The sequence below is a fragment of the Colias eurytheme genome, chromosome 3 (assembly GCF_061535395.1).
Source record: "Colias eurytheme isolate Ceu_HAF_F1 chromosome 3, ilColEury1 Martin Lab GWU primary, whole genome shotgun sequence".
Classification (NCBI taxonomy): Eukaryota; Metazoa; Arthropoda; class Insecta; order Lepidoptera; family Pieridae; genus Colias; species Colias eurytheme.
The window spans coordinates 8,096,892-8,123,739 of record NC_142982.1 but is presented as its reverse complement, the minus strand read 5'-3'; the positions used below and the strand labels follow the sequence as shown (position 1 = coordinate 8,123,739).

General features: G+C 33.4%; 3 protein-coding genes across 3 annotated transcripts in view; 2 read left to right on the top strand and 1 right to left on the bottom strand.

Moving 5' to 3' along the window:
• Positions 1-494: 494 nt before the first annotated feature.
• DZIP1 (DAZ interacting zinc finger protein 1) lies at positions 495-5,684 on the top strand. The gene is made up of 9 exons (XM_090120199.1): positions 495-609; positions 940-1,007; positions 1,193-1,360; positions 1,720-2,469; positions 2,655-2,912; positions 3,084-3,490; positions 3,695-3,845; positions 4,009-4,910; positions 5,321-5,684. The coding sequence occupies exons 1-9, from the start codon at positions 495-497 to the stop codon at positions 5,682-5,684; spliced, it is 3,183 nt and encodes a 1,060-aa protein (XP_089976325.1).
• Positions 5,685-7,974: 2,290 nt separating this feature from the next.
• Sld5 (DNA replication complex GINS protein Sld5) lies at positions 7,975-9,323 on the top strand. The gene is made up of 2 exons (XM_090119886.1): positions 7,975-8,716; positions 8,872-9,323. Exons 1-2 carry the CDS (start codon positions 8,140-8,142, stop codon positions 8,943-8,945), a joined length of 651 nt encoding a protein of 216 aa, XP_089976012.1. The 5' UTR covers positions 7,975-8,139; the 3' UTR covers positions 8,946-9,323.
• Positions 9,324-9,373: 50 nt separating this feature from the next.
• The window catches only part of LOC149909775 (ATP-binding cassette sub-family C member 4-like), a 34,762-nt gene continuing 17,287 nt past the window's right edge, over positions 9,374-26,848 (bottom strand). The window contains exons 10-24 of the mRNA XM_090119878.1: positions 25,479-25,646; positions 22,863-23,000; positions 22,499-22,586; positions 21,062-21,194; positions 19,870-20,175; positions 17,376-17,565; positions 16,839-16,975; positions 15,236-15,376; positions 14,244-14,347; positions 13,719-14,008; positions 13,134-13,256; positions 12,693-12,815; positions 11,421-11,581; positions 10,543-10,648; positions 9,374-10,290 (exon numbers count right to left, since the gene is read on the bottom strand). Of these exons, the coding sequence (XP_089976004.1) occupies positions 10,105-10,290; positions 10,543-10,648; positions 11,421-11,581; positions 12,693-12,815; positions 13,134-13,256; positions 13,719-14,008; positions 14,244-14,347; positions 15,236-15,376; positions 16,839-16,975; positions 17,376-17,565; positions 19,870-20,175; positions 21,062-21,194; positions 22,499-22,586; positions 22,863-23,000; positions 25,479-25,646 (2,394 nt within the window). The 3' untranslated portion in view covers positions 9,374-10,104. The remainder of the gene's footprint in view (positions 10,291-10,542; positions 10,649-11,420; positions 11,582-12,692; positions 12,816-13,133; positions 13,257-13,718; positions 14,009-14,243; positions 14,348-15,235; positions 15,377-16,838; positions 16,976-17,375; positions 17,566-19,869; positions 20,176-21,061; positions 21,195-22,498; positions 22,587-22,862; positions 23,001-25,478; positions 25,647-26,848) is intronic.

Below are 26,848 nucleotides of genomic sequence, written 5' to 3'. Positions count from 1 at the left end.
TCAAGTTTTCACTTCTGCCGGCACTCCCGGAGTGCAACCCGTCTTTTTTTTTTTAATTATTAACATCTCAAAAAATTGTTTCTTAAATGCTCCATTAGAATCAGTAATTGCTCCACTTCTATAATTATTATAATTATTTATAATTAGGCTTTGGCCCAAAAAAATGATCGTCGATGTTTGCCGCCATTACGGCAATTATGAAAAAACATCCACAGTGACGGCCGATCATCGATATCGACATTTGGCCACCCTCTATTCTATGTGATTCTATCGTGATTGCCTCTACACGCCCAACGCTGCCCATTGTGAAGAGGGCCATAAAATTAGTTGTCAACTGACGACCGACGGTTGCATAGCAACCAGATAGTGTACACAAACAAGTTTAACTTCATATTTCAGTGATAATAAGCAATTTGATTTGTTTATTTTTTATAATCATACAAATTTTGATATACCTAAGTAGCATTCCCTTTGTTTTATTGAAGCAATGTACAATGGCTTGTAAGGCATCTTTTGAATTATATCATAATTTTCCTAAACTAGCTGAAGAAGCCGGATTTGCATTCAGCACTCATCGGCCTCGTGTCCATATAGAGTGGAATAAGATTCGTAAGTTTAGTTTTATTTAAAAGAGTTAAAAATCTTCTCATATGCACCTAGGTAACACTTCTAGTGTTACAAGTGTTTATGGGCAGTGGTGACCACTTAACATCAGGTGGCCCATCTGCTCCTTTGCTTGCTCTGACATAAAAAAAATATGCCTTTAAAAGATATACCTAGATACCTATCTACTTACTTGCTTACTTGGATCTTTCTTTCCGGTATTAGCCCTGAAATGTCTCGTAATCTCGTAAACTTTTTACTTATAATATCATTGACACGTCTATCTATATTTTATCGATCAAATAGTTACCTATTCATTAAAGTTTTTATTCACAGGACTTCTTGACATCGAAAGTCTCATTCGAGAGAGAAAATTTGTTTTAATTGAACAGCATTTGAATGATGTAAGTACTTATTCGTGCATTTAACCAGGGGTTTGTTACCATGATGTCCTAAAACAATATTATGGAAAATTGACAAAGCTTTAAATCAGATAAACCACTACGTTTATGAACATGAAAAGTTATATAAATTTATTACAATACCTATTTATTGACAAATGAAAAATTTGGCAAATAAACGATTTTAGATCCTGGACTGTGTTTTGGAGTCAGAATTCGATGTACGGATCCTGGATGAAGGAGTTGTCAAAATATTTCGGCTAGCTCAGCTGGCAGTTGAATATCAGCAGTTTTGCCGACATTATTTGGATCGTAGTGTTTATGTATTACGTGAAGAAGTTACATCACTAGCCCAGGTTTTTCTACCTATACGAATAAATTAAACTGATAAATACGAATATCTAATGTAACTCAGGGGTTTTAGTGCTGTAAGCTGACATACAGGATTCTTCTCTTTTGTACTTTCCTAAATTTATTCAATAATAAATAAACTATAGTAAAATTATATAGAGGAAGAAGTTAAAATTAAGAATTAGATATAGAATTTAAAAATCATGTATTTTTTTAATAAACCTATTATTAGATATAGATTTTTTCTTTCATTGGTTTTCAAATATAATATTAAAAAGCGAATGCTATAATTCTCGATCTGCTGAGAGAAATAGGTAGGATTTTGTGTTATAAATCATTTTAATCACCTAGTGCTCATTTTCAGGAACTAGATACGAATAAACGAAGTTTACGAGAGAAAGAAGAAGATATAAGACGGCTAAAAAGAAAATCTAAACATGTGATATGCACTCCGTTACCATATGGGAATGAAAATATAGCAACTATGATTCTCAATACGTTAAAAAACCAAAGCGATATATTTCATTCTGCCCCTCATTTAGATACCTTGCAGCACAACAAATGCAAATTCTGTGACAAAGTATTTTTGAACCAACTTTATTTAAAAAGTCATATTTCAAGACGGCATCCGACCGTAACAGAAATTCCAGAAAAAGACGTCCCAAGTCAAGAAAACTTAACGCAAATTAATTCAAATGAAAACAGCAAATTACTTAATGAGATTGAGGATTTGAAAATCAAATTAAAAGAAATGGAAAACCTTATCGCAGAAAAACACAAATTTAAGGACAATGAAGAAGTAGTCAAAAGTAATTCGTTTGACGGTAAAAAGCAAGACCCTCCTGTAAAAGAAATGAAAGACGCAGAAGTTCTTACACAAGCCCCAGAACCAGAAACGGTTAAAATGGAACAATGGAAATCACAAGAATTTGATAAATATAACCAAGAACTAAATTTGTTAAGAACACAAATATTGCAAATTATTGATGCTAACAAAGAAAACAAAAATAGTAATCAACTAGAGAATGATAACAAGCATATAGAAAAATTACAAGTCACTATTAAACAGCAAGGGGCTGAGTTATTATCTTTAAAGCAGGAATTAATTAATTCGGTAAGTTTGGGTTTTATTTTATCTAAAAGCAAAAAAAAAAATAGATGTTAAATAAGCGTTTCTGGTCAACTTCCCATCATATTCTATACGTTATGTCTCATTTTACCAACTTTACCAGTGTAAAGTGGGTTTTTGTCATTTTAGTTTTAATATTTTTTGAGATTAATAATTCTCAAAATTTACAGAAGTCTCTAAAAGAAAATATGGAAGCTGAGAGGAAAAAAGAAATAGAAGCTCAAATATCAGAATGGGCGAAAAAAGTTGAAATGCAATCGACTGAATGTAGGTCACTGTTACAAAAATTAAATGAAATGGCTAAAGATGTTCAAGAATATAAAGCAATAGCAAATGAAGAAAGAGACAAAGCGGAGCAATTACAACAATTATTAAATCAACAACTTAAGATAGTGAAACAAGATAAAAAAGTTGAAGAAATAAAACCTGTAAGTTAATAAACTAGGTACACTCGTATTCTCGTTGTTGATATTTTTTTTATCAGTACGTATTATGTATTTCTACATATTATAAACACATAGGTAGTAAACAGTATATAATATAATTTTAAAGTTTCATTATTTACAGTGTAATATTTAATATAATTTGCATGATTTAAGGTATCCATAGCTATAAATAAAAATGTTCAAATTAAAAAGGATAATTTGGATAAGGGTTATCCTACAGCGGATCGAATGACACTAGAAAAGTTGCAGAAAAAGGCACAAGAATTACTTTCTTTGGAACAATCAAGTACATCAGATCAATCAACAGTTAGTGAAGAAAGCAATGATATAGATGAGCAAAAGACTAATATGATTGTTGGAACAAAGAAGAAAGACGTTTTAAAATTTAATAGTTTTGACAAACAACGCGAGTATAAGTTCCTTCCAAATAAAAATATTCAATTGGTAGATAAACAGCAACCGCAGAAAGCCACCACGGGTTTCGTAAAGAAAAAAGGAAAGAAAAAGGACAAATCGTCATCGAAAAAACTGCAGAATGGACCAGTAACTTTACCCGTCAGGTAATGACATCTTTTTTTAGAATATACACTCGAAATACTATATGATACACTAGAAATTATTGAGCATGCCATATTTATCTAGTAGTATAGATGTAATCGATCTACAGGGTACTTTAATTACTTAGCACTAGGTACTCGAATAAGTCATCTAATATGCTATATATACAAACCAAAAAAATAATACAAATTAAAAAAAAATTGCAGTCCCGTAAAAGTTGTTAGAGCAAAAATTACAGAAGAAGTTAATCAACGCTTGGTGCAACTTGGAGTGGACCCTTTGAAGAATAGACTACCGAAAAGTACATTTCAAAAGCAACGGCATTTATTGCAAAAACTCCAGGAAGTAAAAGTCAAGGTTTGGAAAACAATATACATATATGTATTAGTTATGTATTTTGTAGAAAAATTTAACTACTATAACTAGTAATGAAATCCTTTTTACTCACGTAAATGCCCCATCTTAGTTGTTTTATTTTTTTTAAGTTGATATTAAAGAATAATGATTTTATATTTTACAGAAATATCCATCAAGGGAGAAAATTTATCATTCAATACAAGCTCATTTAGATGCAAATACTACAAGTACGGTGCGTCACGTTCGAAAAAATGAACCAATAGATGTCTCTCCTAGCAAAGCCACTAAATTATTCAGTTTAACTTCAGTTCTATCTAATGTAAAAACAAAGGCATTGTCTTTAGTGAAACCGACTGAAAAATTTAAAAAATATGATGCAAATAGCCATTATAAAAATTCGATGTTAGACAACTCACCGACCTCCGGGCGATCTAGTATTATTAATTCAAAAGAAGTAACGCCTACACCATCACCACATCACTCAAGTCAGGATAAAGTTACGAAAATGCGTCGGGCTAAAAAAGATATTATGTCTTCCAAAAAGTATACATTACAAAATCAAACTGAATCATCAAACGAATCCGAATCAGAAATTAATAATGGAGCAACTAAATTGCATGATCGTGCATTAGAATCTATTGATGATATAGTTAAATCACCAGTTCGGAAACCGAATGATACAAATTTTAAACGTATATCAAAAGATTATGACATAAGCGATAATATTAAAGGCTTTGAATCAAAAAATAGTAAAATAACCCAAAATATACATTTTAAAGTTTCACGAGACAATAGCAGTGACGATATTGAATCGCTCGTCGACACAACGCCTAGAAAAGCTTTTTCTGAAGAAAATATCAGCCCAAAACAAACGAAAGGCGTTTTGAAAAATGCGTCTTCCACATCTTCCTTGAACAAGAAAAAGGTGCTATTTGATATGGATGCAATTCAAATGAAATCTGTGAGTGCTACTCCTTCACAAAGCTTAGCTGAAAAAAGTGATGGAAATGAAAATTATTCATTGGGTATCATAAATTTAGATACAGAAGAATGGGATCCTTCAAGGTAATTTATTCGTATAGAAGTAACTTTTTAATTCGACGTGGATTTAATATGATCAGAAACTAAAAAGAAACGAGTTTTGTTTTGCTCTTACTGTGTACATAGCCCATGAAGTTTGATGGGCACTCTTCACGATGGGCAGCGTTGGCCGAACAAATGATCGTCGATGTTTGCCGCCATTACGGCGATTATGAATAACCATCTTAATGACGGCTGATCATAGATATTAAGGCATTCTACACTATCGTGATTGTCTCTACTCGCCCAACGCTGCCCGTTGTGAAGAGGGCCAAAATAATGAGTTTAAATGTGCAAAAATATAACTATAGTCGATATTTATAACGTTAAGTTTACACCATGCCATGGCATGCAGGCATGTCTCGGGTTATAGTAAAAACAATTATATTTTTCAGCATAGAAAATGAGCCCCCCAAAAAATCAACAATTCAAGTTACCGCTCGTACAAGTCCAAAAATAGCTGAACTTAAGCAAGCTATCGAATCGCAGATGTCAAGAAGGATTCAAACACCCAGTACGGCTTTAGCTGGCAGTGTTAACCTGCTACCAACTCCAATGGTGCGAACGAGCCTTGGTGGTAGTAATACAAGCTTAGGTAGTTCAATACTGGACGAAAGTGAAATCCAAATAGCTAGTAATAACCAACGGCAGCCCATCTTAGTCAAACAAAATATTAATATAAAGAAACATGAAAACGATGATAGTGAAATAGACTTTTCAGAATTGTTAGCTGACGATAAAAGTGACAATAAATTTTAGTTATTTAATATTATTGAGTAGGTAGAGCATAGATTCCAGATTAATTAAACTTAATTTGCTATGTTAAAATTTTATTATGAATTAATTATTTAGGAATAGATTTTAAGCTTATGTTATTATGTAGCTTAGTTATAGGTATTATAGTTATTATATATTATATAGGTATCATAACATTTTAATACCCAATTTAATCCGGTCAAATTAAGCTTGAAAATAGTATTGAAATAAGGATAATTCCGACAAAGCCAAATTTTGGTGAGGAGCTGAGTGTACCATAACAAATAAAAATTGAAAAGTCCCCACTTATCCCATGTGTGCTTCAAAAGTTATTTGGGGTCAAAGGTCAAAATTTATGATTTTTTCAGTTTTTCTCGAAAACTGTAAATTAAAAAAAAGGCCTCAAATTTAATTTCTAGATCTTATAATTCTCTACAAAAATGGTCTCTATGATTTTTTCCCAAGAGTTACCATTCTGGTCTGAAGTCTTTTTTATAAAATTTACGGTTTTCGAGAAAAATCCAAAAAACCTCAAATTTTGACCTTTGACCCCGAATAACTTTTGAAGCACACATGGGATAAGTGGGGTCTTTTCAATTTTTATTTGTTATGGTACACTCCAGCTTTTCACCAAAATTTGGCTTTGTCGGAATTATCCTTATTTCAAATGCTTAACTTGACCGGATTAAATTACTAATAACTACTAAGTTTAATGTTTGTTTTTTTCGTGAATGAGTGAATTTTAAATAAAATGCCCTCTTAAATATTGATAGTTTTTTTTTCGTTTGCCATTAGAAAGGATTAAAATTTTAGCTATACCTGGGACCTTACCTGGGACACTAAATTGTACGCAAACAAGGGTGGCGACCTCAGAAACAATTACCCCTTGGACCTCCTACTTCTAATCCACCCTAAACAGTATCAAAAACATTAATTACATAGTTACGCCTTCTAATAAACACAATTTGGTCAACATAACTTTTCAATAGACTGTTATCACTAAGTACACAGTATAAAACAAAGTCTTTTTCTCTGTCCCTATGTCCCGATGTCCCTGTATGTCCCTTTGTACGCTTAAATCTTTGAAACTTTATACACGCGACGGATTTTGATGTGGTTTTTTTTAATAGATAGAGTGATTCAAGAGGAAGATTTATATGTATAATAACATCCATCAAATAGTGGCGAAGTACTGTTATTTTTTAGATTTCTAATGTGATGTCGTAAATAATTACATTTTTTCCGCTTATATTGCAAACCTGCGTTTTGCTGAACCCTACGAGTTTTATCAAAATAATGTACTAAGTATTGTACACATTGAAAAGGTCTACAGAAAAGTCCGTGATGGTATATGTCTATCTCTTATGGATAACCCACAATAACTTTTTTTTATGGCATTTACTTTTTACGACAAATAATGGCTAATTTTCGAAGCGATTTTAACCAATACAGCATTAATCCTTAACCAATTAAATACCTTGAATACATTGTTCATTTATTAAAGATCCATTTGGCCCTTTACACCGTATGATTTAAGCTTAGTAGACCACCCAATTTTTAGGGACGTTTAGGTCGGTTAGGGAGCTCAGTTGCCGCGTGACTAGTGCGTGGAGTCAGGAGTGGCTGCTTTCATATGTAAGGTGTCACCAAACTCAACAAGTGTTCAAATTGTTCTGCACCTACTCTAATTAATTCATTAAAACTCCCGGTTCAAGCACGCTTAGTATTTGCATATTTGAAAGCTTTTCACGTAACCGCAAATACTCTTTCACCCAGATCTTTCTCTTCTTTCTTTTTTTAATATTTGTTATTAGTTATTACGACATAGGTTGCCACTGCTACAGCAACTTTTTGAAGTTTCGATACTGACGACGGCATAATGTAAAATGCAACAATATGTTTATCTCTCTAGATATTCGCGTATAAACTGAGTTAGGGTCCAATTCGCAGAGAAGTGTAATAAGCGCCACACTAACTAGGGTATACGCCCACCCTGGATGCAGGGCCCTTCATATCGGGTAGTGTAATAAGCCTTTAAAAATCGGATAACCAAACTGTAAAATTCCTTGTAGTGTCCTATGCTAGTGTCAAACGCCCTAAGGGAACAACCACAGGAACAACATATCTGTTCTACTTTATTTTCTGCTGAATTATAATCGTTTGAATAATCGTAATTGTGATCGTAATCGTAAATGTCTTATGATCGTTGTTCAGAGCTTATGTCAGATTCAAATGTCATTATTTCAACAATCAACTGTCAGCTTGCTTGAAAGTTGAAGATAATCGTATCGTAGTTCGTACTTGTTTATTTTATATTTGATAACTGAAATACATATTACTTTAGTTTTTATTTATTGTAAAATATTTAATTTACATTCGTATCGTGATTTATTAAGGTGTTAAAAAGTGATATGTTATAGAAAACTAATTCATTTTGAGTAAAAAACTAATTTAGCAAATGGATACAGAAGAAATAGATTTAAGTGACGAAGAAGAAGAGATAACGGCTGAAACTGTATTAAAAACATTACAAAGTAGCTGGCAAAATGAACGACTTTCTCCGGAAATACTCCCGCATCGTAATGATATGGTAGAATGTATGTTAGGTCAAATACAGCACATGGAGCGTAATATAAACAAACTACCAAAAACAGACCTTCGGGCTTCGATACACAAAATGGAATTAAACCGGATAAAGTATATGATTTGCAATTACCTCAAAACTAGATTAGATAAAATAGAAAAATACTGTATCACAATTGTAAATGAAGAGAAACAAAGAATTGAGTCTGGTACCAATTACTTGACTTCATCTGAATATAGGTATGCTCAGGAATATTTACTCAACATGGAACAGCATTTAAAACAAACTGTCCTCAATAGTGTACCAAGTAATATGCAAACTTTTGAAATGAATAAAATGGCTATATTGCCAAATTTACAATCTCATGTATTTTTGAAAGCAAATGAAACTGTAAATGGTATAGTTTTAGAAGATTTATTTGGTGATCAAGATGAAGAAATTGATTTAGAAGGTAAGTTTCATTTTTACCATTTTCATTAAGTTACTGAGAAATAATTTTATTGAACATTTCAGTAACTTTTATATGAACTCTAAAAGTTTGTTTAATAAATATATAAAATTTATTATATATTTATTACTAATTATAATTAATCATTCCTTTTTCAGAGGGTTCGCAGCATATTTTGCAATATAAATTTATAGCCGATTTGGTAAAAAATGGAAAAGTTCAATTAGTTTGAAGTGAATTTATATTTATCTAGAAGAGAACTCTATATTTACTCATAGACTATACTAATAACAGTAAATGTTTATGACAAATTATGATTTATAAAATAATTGTAGCTTTTTGTCTAATGTAAAAACTAAAAAGTAATAACATTTTTTTATAGCAAATTATTCTAAAAGCTGAATTAATCTTTATTTTTGATATAAAATGTTTCTAAGGGTAAGATTCCACTTTGTATTTTGAAATGTGAATTAATTAAAAAAAATATTTCAATGCACAGTTTGTATTATGTCTATTATGTAGTGAAATAATTTTTACTAATCACTTTTTTTATGAAATAATGAATCAAAAATGTTTAAATACTTTACAGTGCATTTGGGTAATAACAAAAAGGGTTATTTATAAATTTACTCAAAAAATTAAATAAAAATTCAAATTAAATGGGTTTCATTTCATTTTATTTTGACATCAATTCTTTGTTATTCCTTATATAATATTTCTATCTCATAGCACAAAGAAGTCTTTTATAATTATTTAAAAATAAATAAGTACTTAACTTTGTTTCTAGTAAGAGGCACAATTTAGTCTCAATTAGCATCCATTTTTACATTAAAATATATAGTGGCAGTTTAATAGAACTTGCAAACATTCATCTATAATTATTAGAGTATATAATAGTATAGTTTATAACTAAAGTTTCCTTAACAAATATACATAGGTACTACATTACATCTAATAGAAGTATTGTGACAAAGTAAAATATCTTGGTCCTTGAAGCATTAAGTAGCTCTGAATTGTGTACTTACATTAACATCTTTGATTTTATGACATATCACTTTAATTTTACAAATTAAGCTTATATGCGCTTCTACATTGTACAAAAATTAATCTCAAAAATAAAATTGACTGGTTAAGTCTCTTCTAATACCCAGTATGATTTATCACTATTTTTCTTAAGTAACTTTAAGTTTGTAGAAAGCAAATTTAACACATGCGTAATGCATTGCACTGCTTATACATATAGGCCTTACATAATATGTATTGCTAACATAACACTGGATTTGGGATTTACAAAAGGAAAAGGAAGGGTAAGGGATGGGTTTCTGAACCACCAGTTTCAAACATGGTAACATTGTTGATTGTAAATTAACATATTAATAAGTTTTTATACACTATGTTTGCTGATCATCAGCGTCCACATATTTGATGTGTTGTAAGTATGCATTGTGTGCAACCTCCCGCAGGCTGTGTTCTGAAGCCGCTCCAAGTTGTTTCACCATTTTAGTGAAATAGCCATCTTCTTTCTGCAGTAGGTCGTGTGGATGGCCACATTCTACTATTTGCCCTGCTTCCATGACCTGTTTAATGTTAACAGAGTAATTATTAGATTGCAATGATTAAAAAGCATTATGTAGATTGTAGATAGTATTCTAATATTGCATAAATTTGCAATAATTTATGTACATAAACTCTCATTCAATGTTAATAACAAGTTTATGAATATTTAAATAATTTTATCAGAAGAAATATCCATCAAAAGCTACTGATTTAATGTGAGTGAGGTACTAAAATTGAGTTTAAAATTATCTTATGAGTTTATTTAAACTTACCACAACACGGTCGGAGTCCGCAACAGTGTGTAACCGATGAGCGACAGTAACCACGGTACAGTCCTTAAAATGCTTACGTATCGATTTTTGAATCAAAGCATCAGTGCTGTAAAAAAAATATAATTATCAGTAATGGCTCCAATTAATCCAATAAAATCTCTTAGGTAGGACACATACAAGATGAACCTGCGGGCTGCGCAGTCGTCTGATTGAATCTGCTAGTTGATTGAATGACTAGTGCGTTCATTAAATGATTTAGTCAACTCAACTCGTCAAGTTGTTGAATGTAAAGTTCAATGTCTTAACTGAACGTCAATTAGTATATAGTCGTTGGTTTAGACAAGCGGGTGGGTTACGTTCGGATCGTTGTATTTTTTAACTACCCAGAAATGGGAGCCCTGCGATGCAAGATTCCGTCGGCTCGCAACAGTCTACGTTTGGAAAGAGTAAATTTTCAGCAGCTCTCATTCAAGTAGCAGATTCAACTAGATAACGGCGACATACCCACTTGAACTTAAGAGCAGTGGTCGCTCAGTGGTGAGACCTTGGACTTCGAATCGATAAGTCCGGGGTTCGAGACCAGGCGAGCGCGCAGGAAATAAATTGATTTTTCAATTTATCTGCGCATGTTGTAACATCACCACTGCTCGAACGGTGAAGGAAAACATCGTGAGGAAACCGACATATCGAAGAATTAAAAAGTTCGACGAGATGTATCATCCGCCAACACGCACTTGGCCAGTGTGGTGGATTATGGCCTGTACCCTCATAGGAGGCCGTGTCCCAGCAGTGGGAACGTATATGGGCTGATGATGGTGACCCACTTGAACATGACATTTAGTATAACCGTACAGCTATTGTCCTACACGCATACGTACTTGGGATCAACATTAGCGGTGGCCTCGTCGAGCACCATCAGCTTGTTGTTGGCGAGCGCGGCGCGCGCGAGGCACAGCAGCTGGCGCTGGCCCGCGCTGAAGTTCGACCCGCCCGCCTCCACGCCTGACGTCAGTGACGTCACACTGTGCTTTAGCTCCACCTGATGACGTTTTATATTTATTTTAAGTGATTTAAAAAAAGACGTGTGGCACTCGGGGACTGTCGCGGTAAAGCTATAGCATGCCTTCAAGCCAGACCTCCGTGTCCGTCGGAGTGGGGAGCGTGAGGTTTTTTCGTTACGGAATTTCTGGATTCGGTCCCCGCGCTCAAGGCCCGCGATAGAAGCTATGCAATAGCTTAACAATACTTTCAAAGAAAAACCCACATAGTTCCCTTTCCTGTGGAATTTCCGGGATAAGCCTATGTCTTATTCTGGGTCTTCAGCTACTTGCCAAATTTCATTGTAATCGGTTCAATATTTGCGTGAAAGAGTAACGAACATCCATCCATTCATCCATGTTCACAAACTTTCGCATTTATAATATACATACATATGTAGGATTCATAGCAGTTTTTTTTAATTATAATATAATTGTTCATGTGTTTCAGAATTGATAACGCATGATGAAATGTTCTCGCGTGAGCGTCAACATTTGAACAAAAATTTCAGCAATATTGTTGTTCAACTTTTGCTCAAGATAAGTAAGTTTACCATGAATACGAGGCTATAAGGTCATCAACACCTGTTACGTTTATTATTATAGATAGGATATTTATATTTTTTATTAATAAATGTGACAGATAATATTGAAGGATGATGAGACCATTTGCCCGACTTGATGCCATAAATAACCCTATCTTGCTTTTTTATGACCCAATAATCACAATCTTATGACGTGTTTTCTTATAACCCATTGAGCCCCAAGTGGCCCGATCGGTCCACGACACAATAGATTTTCTGATGTGTCTGTGGTTCCGGGGCCTGAGTTATTAAATTCAAACCAGGCAATTATTTATTGTGAGTATAGGACTTGTCGAAAGAAAGGATGGGAATTTATAAGGATAAATATAAAGGTTTCATGGTGGAATATTATTAATATCGCAAGATTATTCTACCTCATAAATGTAAACCGAGTAGCTACTAGCTACTTATACCTCACGTAAAGGAAATCATTATTATGATAATTATAGCTTTTGTTATTATTATGAATTTACAATACCATTTACATACAAAGTAATTGTCTAACAATGAATAGAACTATTAGACATACCTGTTCTAAGGCTTTCCATATATCGGCATCAGTGTATTTGTCGAAAGGATCCAAGTTATAACGCAAGCTGGCTGAAAACAGGACTGGTTCTTGCGGGATAATCGATATTTTTGAACGTAATTGCTGAAAAATAAAAATGTAAGATACAAAATATAAAGAAATGAATATGAAACATATTTGTAGGTAGGTACTAAAAGAATTTATTACCTTTATTACCCACCTAAGGTGACCTGTTGAACATATTGTAACTAACTACTACGCCGTTAATATTCATGGGTTTTATTTTTATTAAAATATGAGAAATTTTTAAAATCGTCGCTTGAAACTGGACCAATTAAATTCAAACAATTTCGATATCAATATTATGATATTCATCACATGATATTTTTAAACATAGGTACGCTTTTGACAATTTATAAAAGCAATGTAATAAAATAATACCTTCAAAGCGATGTCTCCTGTGTCCAAATCGTCGATAAAGATGTGTCCATCGATAGGAGCCAGGCGGAACAGAGCCGCTATGAGCGACGACTTGCCCGCACCAGTGCGTCCTACTACACCAACCTAAAATAATTTTGTCCATAATAGGTATAATTTCGATCAACTATAAGACTATATCATACACAATCGTGTTTTAACAAAATTTTATTCGAGCTTATTAATTAAGTGGAGATCATTACATTTGCAATTTTCCGAGAATTTGAATGAAGTCAAGCACTTGGAATTTATTCCAAGTAAAAATACCTGACACTACTTAACTTGGAGTTTGTTCCAAGTAAAAATACCTGAAGCGGTTTTAAAAGTCACATTATTAATACAAATAGCGCCCGGCAAACTTCTTGGACAAAAAGTAGCGTGGTTTAAACAAACTTAAACTAGATGCGCAAACATCCCCCGTTTGCGCATTAAGTTTAAGTATATTTTTAACATTTTATATGTGCAAGCTTAGTTACCCACAATGTTAAAAAGTGGTCAAGTTACGTGCCGGCAACAAGACCAGGAGAATTGTTATTGCATAGTGCATACCTTCCATCCACTCTCAATCACGATATTCAAATTCTTCAACACAGGTTCGCTTTCCGCATCATATCGTAAATATAGATCCTTAAAAACTAGTCTTGCTCGTTGCGGCCACTCCTTTGGCGGGGAAACCCCTTCCAATTTCTCCAGAGGCAGTTTCGTGTATTGTATGACTCGCTCCACGCTTATCATTTGTGATATTGCTTCAGTTGTTTGTTTAATGCCGTGTTGCATCATGTTTACAAGAATTAAACCTTGACTGAGAGCCAGACCAACGTTTCCAGATTTTGTTGTAGCTGAAAATAATTTATCTAATATGTACTTAAAATACAAAACAAATCTAATATGTAGGTACTTTTGTTTTTTGCTATATATTTTAACAAACAATCTAGGTATTAAAATTTTCCCGCATCGTTAGTACACGGTAAGGTTTTAATCGGTATAATCGAACATAACCCACGGCTCTTTTCTCGGGAACCCAAGGAAGATTTCCCCACTTAAAAAGTTATTTAAAAAAAATATTTTTCTTACCGTCATCGGATAACAGGAAAGTATAGGCAACAACAACCACATACCCCGCTGATATCAAACTCAAATAAATTGCGAAAGTTGTATTGGTGATAAGTGATAAGTACCTGAGAAAAAAATTAAAAGATATGAGTTTGGAAACTTTTAACCTAGTTACATGTGCGAAATATTATTTTGACAGTCTGCCCTAGAAAAATGATCGATCTCAAAAATTTTATCAAAAACGTACTCCAGTGTGTTTTTCATCCGATAGTTATTGGTTTATCTTATTTTATCTTAATTCATAGAGTTAAGTATGTCAAATATCAATAAATATTTTTTTACAACACTTCAATCTTGCAATTTATCATGTGTCACAAATAAGCAAACATATCTAGACACAATAAACTTTCCATGAACATAAAAAAAAATTGGTTGTCTGTAAAGTCGGTTTACTGACGATAGTTGAACGTGACAACGTCCGATTGTGCTTCTTTGTCGCTCGTTCCACGCTCTCGCTCGCACTTCAAGCCTTATGCTAGGCGTCCATTAGAGGCGGATCGGGCCGGGCCGCATCGCAACGGGCCGTCTCTAATGGACGCGCTGTTTGCTCCTGCGTCCACCTGTACGGGGCGCGGCGGACCGCCTAGGCGGATTTTATCTAACAGACGCTCGCCGCTCACATCCGCCTGCCTGCGTCCACTAGACGGGTCGGGGCGGGCCGGGCCGCAGCGCACCGCCGGCAGAAATCCGCCTGCGTAGCGATATCCGCCAATGCGTTGCGGCCCGCCCCGGCCCGATCCGTCGCTAATGGACGATGTTTCATACAAAACATAGGCCGGCGTATTTTTGCGTTGCGATGCGGCCCGGCCCGATCCGCCTAGTGGACGCCAGCCATAACATGGAACGCCTCAGAGCGAGGTAACGCCGCATGAGTCATGTTTTTTCGTGCGTGCAGCTGGCTCTATCGAATTATAAGACGTTGTCACGTCAAAAAAAAACTAAAAATCACATACCAAGAAGCAGTATGAACATCTTGTTTATCATCGAACTGTATACGCAGCATGTCTTGTGCGTTGCACGCCCGTACTGTAGCGAGCCCCGCCATGCTCGCCGACACGTGCGAGAACACGGGGCTGCGGGTCACGCCTTCCACCCTGTGGGATTCACATGTTTCTTTTTGAAGTGAAAACTTCTTTAGCGGCGTTGGGTATAAAATCTTAAACTCGCGTCAGGACACGTGACCTGATCGAAAAAGCGTAAGACGGATGGATATCAAACATGCTCAACGTTAATAATCAAGTTTTCACTTCTGCCGGCACTCCCGGAGTGCAACCAGTCTTTTTTTTTTGCTAAATCTATACTAATATTATAAAGCTGAAGAGTTTGTTTGTTTGAACGCGCTAATCTCGGGAACTACTGGTCCGATTTGAAAAATTCTTTCGGTGTTAGATAGCCCATTTATTGAGGAAGGCACACAGGCATATAGGCTTTATCATCTCGCTAAGACCAACAGGAGCAGAGCACTGCGAGTAAAACCGCGGAGCACAGCTAGTTTATTTATAAAGGTCTAAGAGTTAGGTATGTAATGATCACGCCCTCCACCTTGTGGGAGTTGTTTAAATATAAATGTTTCTGTTGTTTTGCTAAATTTCTTTTTAATACTAGATCCAATGATCCATGGTAGTTGTGTAATGCTTTGTGAAAGTTTCTTGTAATTTTTCTAAATGTCTTTAAACTAGTTTATGTAGGTACTGTTTGGTAATGGCTTTGTAAGTTTTCACTTCTGATGATGTGAGATTAAAATAAATAAATAGATATTGAATTGAATTAATAGTGCTTTGAGTCATCATGGCAACTCCCTGTACATCATTTATGTTTGTTTACTCTCCATGCAAAATTTTATTGCAAAGTTATTTTTTTGCTATTCGGCACGTAGATAACCTCATTATCTATTTGCGTTTCACAGAACGTAATAAAGCAATAATATTTGCAGGATGTTAGGGCACACAGGCAACAATATTAATACTGAATATGCATGCTACCTTCGTATCTTATCTATACATAACCTAGATTAACAATATTAAATATAGGTGAAGGTAAAGGAATCTTTTATCATAATGGTTTTAAGACAAATCGTCGCGGAATTTTTGTGACACCTGAATAAATTGGCTACATAATACACCTACATATAATATTTTGAAAATTTTCCCTCATAATTCGTTAAATTACTCTAATCCTTATTTCAGTGCTAATTTGAATAGTGTCGTAGATACGGAACAACTTATATAGCATCTAATTAAAAAGATTATTCATTGTATTTAAATTATCATAAGGCCGTTTGCTCTCGGCTTATTCTGCACTAGATCTGGTCGTAAAATGAGCTAAGTGCTAATTGTAAATATTTAAATGTTATGTTTGTAAACTTTATTCGCATATTTCATTGTGATAAGAAGGCTTTAGCTTCGACATTTTTATACGGACAAAGATCTTGCTATAAACATAAGTACACAAGATATAGGTTAATCATAAAGTAGAATGTTATTGTTAGTTTGCACCGGATCAACTAAGTACTTAGGTATTTTTTTTTATCTTTTATTGAGAGTTTATTTCACTTACCTTTTTATAGCTTGAGCTGTAGCGAGGTATACTAGAGTCCATAGGTACATTAGAATGCCGCAGATTATCGTTGTAAACAACATGTACGGACTAACAATGGCCACCATAATAATTATACCCGCCATTACCATGAATACCTGCAAAATCATAATTTTCCATGACCTTGGTACGAGAATAGAATTATCTGAACCGTGGACCAATATATATTGGTCCATGATCTGAACGTTTATTTTATAGTGTATATGGGGTATTATCTACTTCTCTTTCTTTTACATAACTAAATGTTTTTTAGGCAATAATACTAATACTATAAATAAAACGTAGATAGGTTATTAGTGCTCCGCACCGGGAGTGACAATTGTGGCCAATTAGCCACATTTTATTACACACATCAGTTGTTCACTAACAACACACTTGCGTGCAATAAAAAGGTGTAAGTCAAAAACGGCACACTTGCCGTTTATACCTTTTTATATATAATATCATTGGCTTTAAATATATTGAAAAGTTAATTATAATAGGTAGTTTATCACTCACTTGAATACTGTCCAAGAACATTTTGGGCATAGTTTCGTCCACCACGCCCATATCTTTCGAGAAACGATTTAGGATTCGTCCAGACGGGTTCGTGTCGAAGAAACGCATCGTCGCTGCGAGAATGTTGCTGAACATACGATTGTGGAGCCTTATCGAACTCCGCATGCACACGAACAAGAAAACTAGCGATCTGAAAAATTGTTAAATGGTCAATTTCAAGAATAACAATAATAATATGTAAAGTTAATTTTTGACAAGTACCTAGTCTATATTATAATTTTGTGTTAGTTTGTTCTGGTTATTCTCAGTAACGGCTGGATAGATTTTGAAGACATTTATAACTTTCACTGGCAGATAGCTTATGTACGAAGGAGTAACTACTGTCTACTACTAAGGCAACTTCATTTTTCCACACCCCCGAAGTTGCGGGACCAACTAGTGCCTACCTATTTAATTTGTCATCAGATAAAACACAGAAAGCTTTACAACTACAACATTTGTACATAGATTGGATGATGTGTGATTTTTTTTAAGATTCAAAAAGTTATGCATATTGGACATAGGCAAATATAATTATGTATTTCACTTTTCGCATAAGTACTTTATATGTATGAGTGTAGGTCAATACAAAGTCATGTTGTTGACCTTGATTTGACCTAGACACAAAAATTGCAATCTTTTAAACGTAATGTCATCGATAGTGGCGTAACGAAAATAAGTACCTACTTTGAGAAGCCAATAGAGATGTGAGAATCTGAATATATCAATTTAAACCTTAATGATTCAGGAATTAACTAGGTAGGAGAAACATGAAAATTTTACGTTTGCATTTCCCATATTTACTTATGTTAATCCTGTGTGTAAATTATTTCACGTGTGGGATAATTTCCCTAGTCTAAAACTAGGTATAAATAAGTTCATTCCTTCTGACCAATCAAAAAGGATGCTCTCCTTTTAACTCATTATAATAAAAATAAAAGCGCATTAAATAGCAGTGATTCGTTTAATAAAACTAACAACGAGAACATTTATCCCATGCATTGAGTACCTACCTATGCAATATATTTGCACATGGAGAATTGATAACAGCGCGTATAACAGTATTTATTCTAGATATTACTTGGTAAATTATTATGAATTCGCTACTTATTTGGTAATCTATATATATATATATGTATATAAAACTCAAAGGTGACTAGTGATACGTGATATAGTGATCTATCAACGCACAGCCCAAACCACGGGACTTATCGGGCTGAAATTTGGCATGCAGGTAGATGTCAAGACGTAGGCATCCGCTAAGAAAGGATTTCCCGAAATTCTTGCGGGAACGGGGAAAAACGGGGATGCACGTAAGTACAAAGTCGTGGGCGGAAGCTAGTAAGTTATAACTGAGGTTAAGTTGAAGAGGAATACACCGGCACAGCCCCCCTAGACAAGTGGCTTTCTATTAGCGTAAAGTTCAATAGAATAGATTATGAATGTATGAGATTGACGTTTGATTACGACGACGACGACGACGATTGATTACGTCAATCTCATACATTCATAATCTATTCTATTGAACTTTACGCTAATAGAAAGCCACTTGTCTAGGGGGGCTGGAGTAGAAGTTCCGCGAGTCCTTCATACGGGAATAGGTATAATATTTAAATTTTAAAGTATGCCTTTTATATTTGAAAATGGGGTCTAATGCATTTAACAAATATGTACATATATCGATTTGTTTATGGGCTATTAATTAACAAAACTTATATCTTACATACATTAAATGTTATATACCCTCTGCCTCTAACCTTTGTAGGTACATATATTAGTACATATTTGCCGGGGATCGAACGCAAATCGCCTCGGTTCATCGTTCAGCCAATAAGTACTTATAGTATTATATTATCTGTGTTACGTATAATAAATTGGTGATCAATCAGTGCTCCGTAAAATAAAATAAATGTTTATTTGTCTACTTATCATAGCTTTCCGTCCATGACTGAGTCGTGCATTGCAAAAATGAGTATGTACCATACGTTATACATAATATATGCATACATAGGTACATTAAGCAGAAAATTTTCATATAATATACTAAATAATCTATGTATTTCTATTGAAGACAACGATCAACATTTATTGCTCTATACGTGCGGATATATTTTCGCATTTATCACAGCAAATAAAGCAATTATTTGCCTATAAACGAATGCCAATTAACAACGCTTATTGAAATTTGAGATTTACATATTTCTATACATTTTTAAACATTTGTATAAATAACTGAGCAAATCTTTAAAGACATAAAAATAAACTAACCCAACGCCCCAAAATAATTTGGCTTTGTTTAACGCACACTTAAAATATCGCACATCCATGACTACTTAATTATATACAAAGTAGGACAAAGGTATTTTTACGAATGATGAATAGCGTTTTGTCAAGTCTTATGCTAATTGGACAAAAACATATATTAGTACAAAGATATATAGATAATTTTACTAACCTTCCAGTAGTAAACAAAATACAGCCTACAATAGCAGCCGCCCATACATAAATATAGTACGAGTGGTCGAATGGTTGGTCGTGCGATGTTATATTCTGCATTGTGATTGCTGTTTTCATCATTGTACCAATAACGGTGAGATTTGGGTTCATTGTAGTAGTAGATTCCGTGGCTACAAGAAGCGACGCATCAGTAGTCACTTCCAGTACTGATAGAGTATCATTTACATCTGTGCTGTTTGGACTATCCGTCATGTTTCCTAATGAATATACTTCGAATTCGTGCGTCGCTTCTACGTCATTCATCCTGCAAAATATGGAGAATTAAAACATGTTTTAAGAAAGATGCTGAAATTTGTGAAAACAATTACATTAATAAGATATATACATGTGAGAGAATTATAACAGAGTAGTTGTTATGTGACTATACCTTCCTATTACAATGTACTCTATGATGTACAACATAATGTCGATATTGAATTGATAAGAAATGCATTTATATTCCTTGAGTCAGTAGCTCGATGTAGTCTCGGTACTACCATCGACCACGCAAGGTGTGCGCACTGAGTCATTAATTAATATTATGTCACATATCTACCTAATTATAATTAACTAGCGGTCCGCCCCGGCTTCGCCCGTGGTACATATTTCGCAATAAAAGTTAGCCTATGTTCTTTCTCAGGGTCTAAAGATTATCTGTGCCAAATTTCATCAAAATCGGTCCAGTAGTTTATGCGTGAAAACCATACATACATACATACAAACCTTTCCTCTTTATAATATTAGTATAGATTATGGAGAGTTATTTAAATTCTCCGACATACATATACAGGCATCATGTTTATTATTACTAATGGCGTCTTAGTAGACGGGCGTTACATTGATCCAACAATACGTATAACAAGGAAATGTCCAAGCAGGCGATGTTGCCAAACCGTCATATTATCATCTCCTTGGATATTTTGTCGGATAGCGACGTCGCTATGGCGTTTTATCATAGGTATGGTTTTATGAAGAAAAGTAACGTAAATTACAAACAATGAATATCCAAATGTACCGTTGAATGGAAAACCAAGAATGAAATTATTTTAGGAACAGTTTCGTACGTTCAATAATTTAGTTAAAAAATAACCTTATAAATTATAGCCGATAAAATAAATAAGTTAATAATAGAAGTAAAAATAATCAATTACCAGTGGGTCAGCCAAAGATCACCAGCCGAGGTCACAAGCTGTGCGAGGAGAATAAAGAAAATCGTAAAGATAAGAAGTGACCAGCTGCCGCCCGCGTGGAAGTATTTCCTGTAGATCGAAGTTGGCACCCGACCTGTAGGGGAATGAAAATGTTAATACTGTTCAAAATTTATGCGATCCTGGTAGCTGAAATAGGAAAAGAGGGAATAGGTCCCTACTACCTTGGAATAAGTAAATTCTGCATATGAGTATTGAGTACTTTAAATTATTGATATTTGTCTATTTTATGAAAATTTTTAGATCTCTTGATACCTACCTACATACTGCATACAGTTTCATATGATTGTTTTCATTTGGGTAATGGTCACCAAATCAAAGATTTCTAAGAATCTTTGACTCTACCAAGAAGACGGTTGGAAATTGATACTTAATTGTAAATTGACAATAAATTAAATATGAGTTTATTAACAGTCAGTGAAAAATAAAAAGGTAACACGAGATCGTTCGAGAAAGAATCTAAGATAATATTAGATATGTTTCACTAGATCATGACTCCGCATGATTAAAATGCTTCAAATGATGATAAAGCAACTATGACCTCAAGTTATGGCTCAATCATATAATATTGACATTTCATTATGTTTCAAATAAAATATAAATACTTAAGTATGTATAAAAAGTTGATAACTATACTAGCTATCTAGATATGGCCGCTCGTTTGCGTGGGATCTTGAGATGCACGATTACGATAAGAAGTTTCTTCCAGTGGAAAACCCATATAAACATAAATAACCATAAGTACTTTAAAAAAATATATATTTTCAGAGATGAATATTGCATGATTTGCAATAACATAGAATATTTCAAGACGCAAATATATGTACAATCATTGTTTATGTTTAAAATTATCAGATTTTTAAACGTCATCGTTTTCTGAATTATTTCTGATTGTAAGAATATAAATTGATTTTGTGCGATGAATTGGCAATTTTTCTATAATATTATACCAATATTTTATGTAAAAAAAAAAAACAGTTAAAGATATTTTAATGTTTTGCATAGTCATGCTTGTACCCAGTGTTCAAAGTTGTCGCTGTAACAATGTCATAAGTTGGGAATATTTAATAAAATATCCGCTCCACTTTATCAGCACTTGATTGACGTGATTTAATATAAGCACGTGCCTATTTCCTTATTTATCAGTTCACTGTTCATTTCGAATAATTAACATGATAGTAAAATATAGGTTAATATTACGTATCATAAAGTTACAAGTCATAATAATTTCAGTTATAACTTTGTCAAATATCTTTAATATCAATGTAATATGCAACAATTCAATTTTTTATTACTTTTTAAAGCGTATTACCTATAGCTTGCTTCATTATTATACCTACTATAAGTTAAGATCATAGTATAATAAATAATAATGTGTACCTTTTTCCATCAATTCAGCAGTTTCCTGAGGCTCCTCCTCAGGTTCCATTGTCGCATCTAATGTCGTACTCACACTCGATACTTGTGACTGAAATATTTTAATAGATTGTAACTTACCTTACACTTTTATCTCTATTAATAAAAATAAAATTTTCTCCAAAATATTTGCTTAAATGACGATTTTGTTTATAACAACTAACAAGGCAACTAACGCAGAGTATTCACCATTAGCTTGCATATTGATGCAAGAAGTTGAATTCATAATACCAATTCCATCAAGCAATGATGTAATTATAACAATCGTTATTGTAATTGTGAATGTATTAAATTTAATAAAATACTACTATTGCAAAAAATCAAGTACCTGAATGGACATAGCCCTTTGCCTTTGTGCCTGTAAGCGTGCTTCCTCCTCCTGAGAAGGCTCTTCTTCCTCCAACAGTTCCTCAAATAGAGGAGTTTTTGACACCGTTTCAAAGGAACCTTGTATCTCGATTTCACCCTGTTACCAAAATATAAACAAGCTATTTATATTTTCGGGATTATTTTATTTATTAACTGCTGATACATTTTGGCAGGAAATTAAAGAAAAATATTGGCCTCCATAATGTATTTCATCTACGAGTTGATTGATAACTTATTGATAATTTATGTAAGTAAACATTTTTAGAACTATTTCTTTGTTTCTTTCGCATTTTCCAATGACTTAAAAAAGTCTGCGTGTAGTAAGATACAATGTTCATAACCTAGTCGTCCGTCGTACTCTGTGGTAATACATGACTTATAACTGTCCCATGACCTACTATGGCAATGCCGCTTAGTGCTTTCAATGTATTCAACTTATTCAAAATATTATGAAAATATATTCAGCTACACTTAAATCATCAAGTGCCTTGTAATTTTATAGGAAAACTTACAATATTATTTTTTAACGGATATTATAATTAACTACTAGCTTTTTAATTTTATAGTTATATTTCATAGAAGCGAGCAGTACATGCTCAATGTAATAACTACATTGATATTCTGTGATATTACTCATTGAACAGTTCATAATTACTACATATTATTTACCTTAACGTGGTAAATATTAAACACCTTGTACATTGTACTTAATTGTAATGAAATGTAGATATAATAATTTTTTATATAAATAAAACGCCACATTAATTTTAAATTTATAACAGTTTTAGATACCTAATAATGTAGACCGTACCAAATGCTGTATAAGTAAACGCAAACGGAAAATTATCTCCAAATCAAATACAATAACATTTGTATTTCTTATCAAGTTGGATAACTTGAAAATTAGAATTTCTGTTCAAATAGAATTATCAATTATCCTTTATCCTAGAAAATTAACGCGTAACGTAGGACCTGAAATAATCCTTAACTAGGCTTGAAACCTTTTGCTATTATTTCCTAATTGACCGTATCGTTTGATTTTGAACCGTGCGCAAACATACTAGTTTACATAATAATATTACAGTTTGTAATTCATAAAAGGTATCCGATAATAGCGTGGATAATAGTAATTTACACATACAATAGGTAAAAGAATTTAATCAGTTTTAATGTGATTAAAAAATCGCATGAATTTGCATTATTTCTACATTTTAACTTTTTTAATAAAATATGATTATCAAAGTGATCAATTGCAATATGTATTTATTCAATATGCAATCTATTCCCATATTAATGTCGTTTAATTTTTATTCGTTTATCTGACAATCGTTTTTATTCACAGTAGTTATTTATGTATACCTACCCCTCGATAATCAATTGATAAAATAAAGTGTATTATTAAATTTTCATTTCGTCTGAATCATTTAAGGCCTTAATAGGGGCTAGCGACCTTGCTAGGTGATTTACAAGGCGGGATCGGGTGACCGGCGCGAATCTACCGTAGTAAAAGTATGTATAAAAATTATTAAAAGATATTTGGATATGGAATCAAAATTTAAAACAACCATGCCCTGTGTTTCAATTTCATAAACACACTGTAAAAACACTACAATAATTGACGTTATATTGACTTAGCGTTTTGGTTTAAAGTCCAAAAATCGACCTCAGTTCATGATTTTTTTTCCAAAAAACCTGATTGTAAAATAAACAAATTAAAACAACCATGCCCTTTATCATATTCGAAACTTTAATATACATTTTTTTAAAGTGAAAACTTCTTTAGCGGCGTTGGGTTATGATATGGGTATAAAATCTTAAACTCGCGTCAGGACACGTGGCCTGATCGAAAAAGCGTAAGACGGATGTTTTTTTTTTAGCCCTTATATTCCATGCGTAAGACGGATACCATTCCAAAATATCAAACATGCTCAACGTTAATAATCAAGTTTTCACTTCTGCCGGCACTCCCGGAGTGCAACCCGTCTTTTTTTAGATATGTACATTAAGAATCTAAGAAGAAAAACGGTAATAACTAGAGTTAATTTTCGGTATTAAAAGGGAATTCTACCCGATTCAGGCCTTAAACAAGAAGATGAGATATAACAGACATACATGAAACATAGTTAAAAAAAAACGATTTGTAAGTATAATTGTATTCCTGTTTAAGATAATCTAATGGATAAGCTTGCGTAAAATTTGGCAAATCGCCGGGAGCGGCCGGCGCCTTGTGTACTAGAACACCAACAGAATACGAACGACCGATGTCTGTCACACATTAAACATTCTTACATAACAAAAGACAGCCAGAAATTTGACCTTTTTATCAAATAGTGCCGCGTCATGCTAGCAGAATAAATATGTTATCCACTGGATGCTATAATATAACGGATGTGTTATTAAAGTGAAACTTCTTTAGGTGCGTTGAGAGTAAAATTTCAAGGTCGCGTCCGCGTCATGGCAATACAGTCGACAGTCATGTCATGGAGTGGCGTCGATTTTGGTATCTTTGAATCTTGCCAAAGAAGTTTCACTTTGGACCCGTGTGCTCGGCACACACGCTCTTTTTTATACTCACATTGCGTAATATGATGACTTTATCAGCTGTCTTCAGGTGATGTAGTTGATGCGTGACTAAGATACGTGTGGAGTGACGTAGGAGCCCGTTGACGCACTCGGACACTAGGTGCTTCCCGACGTGCGTGTCCACGGCTGATAACGGATCGTCCAGGAGATATATGTCCGCCTGAGATAGATTAATAAGTTTTAGATAAAAAAAATATCAAAACATCAAAACCGACAATGATAAAAATATCCCAAAGATATAACTCCAAATTTATCTAATCCAAATTTATCTCACTTGCGCTGAAGTTAATAAAGAAGTTTTCGTGAAAGAAGAAAATTTATATATGTACTATAATTAATATCATATTCGTATACATATAATTCTCTACATGCTGTTGCTGGTGCAGGTGGCTTTATCATCAGTCATTATACCGTCCATTTTAATTAACATCATAATATCACCGCAGAATTACATTGATAATTAACATTTAAGGATACTATAATCATTAAAGTGTTTATTATTTATGAGCAACCATATATGTAAAACATTGCATTTGAATGTTTTAATATTGGTTTTATCAGATATAATAATGATGACAGTGAAACAATACATTGCACATTAAGGATTATGTTAGTTACCTGTAACTATAATTATTTGAATATGTAAATCATTAAAATTATACCTAATACTAAATCAACGGATTATATTATAATTATTATTTATACGCACTTAAATAGGCTTGATTTAGATACTTACCTACCTTAATTGTAAAGTTGTAAACTATTATCTCATTGATACTTTACGTAACCTAATAATAGAGTTATCAATGTCATAAATAAAAAACGCTTATCTAACTAGTTACTTGTAATATAATATACATATATAAAGATTGTATACGAGAAGAATTTAAATCTTTCTGAAACAATGTACTACCAAATATAGCATTTTCTTATCTGTGCTGCATTTCCTACTACACAAATAAATGGAAAAAATTGATATTATAATCATCTCAATTGTCTCGTCTTCAAAATAAACTCATTGCCAAGGAAACGACAAGAGAAGCGACTTTTATCTTAGAAATTTACGTTTTATCACTTATCCTCACTTATCTATGTCTACAAATGTCTGTTCCTTGATCCAAGTTATATAAGATTATTTTTCCATCAAACCGAAGCACGTTGTAAATCCGTGTTATGAATAAAAAGTTGGCATGTCGCCCATATTACTAAACGTACCTAATTATTGTGTAATCTTACCTACTGAGAATTGGGAATCGCCGAGCACATGTTCATAGTATCTTTAAAATATAAATGACATGACACATTTCTACGGCATACTTGCAGGCTACAAGGTCATAACATAACATAACAGAAAAACAATTT

Excerpts from the sequence above, each read along its gene's own strand:
- DZIP1 (XM_090120199.1), top strand. The coding sequence starts at position 495 with ATGGCTTGTAAGGCATCTTTTGAATTATATCATAATTTTCCTAAACTA. Across the intron at positions 2,913-3,083 it reads AAGTTGAAGAAATAAAACCT|GTATCCATAGCTATAAATAA; the intron begins GTAAGTTAATAA and ends GCATGATTTAAG. Across the intron at positions 3,491-3,694 it reads CCAGTAACTTTACCCGTCAG|TCCCGTAAAAGTTGTTAGAG; the intron begins GTAATGACATCT and ends AAAAAATTGCAG.
- Sld5 (XM_090119886.1), top strand. The coding sequence starts at position 8,140 with ATGGATACAGAAGAAATAGATTTAAGTGACGAAGAAGAAGAGATAACG. Across the intron at positions 8,717-8,871 it reads TGAAGAAATTGATTTAGAAG|AGGGTTCGCAGCATATTTTG; the intron begins GTAAGTTTCATT and ends TTCCTTTTTCAG.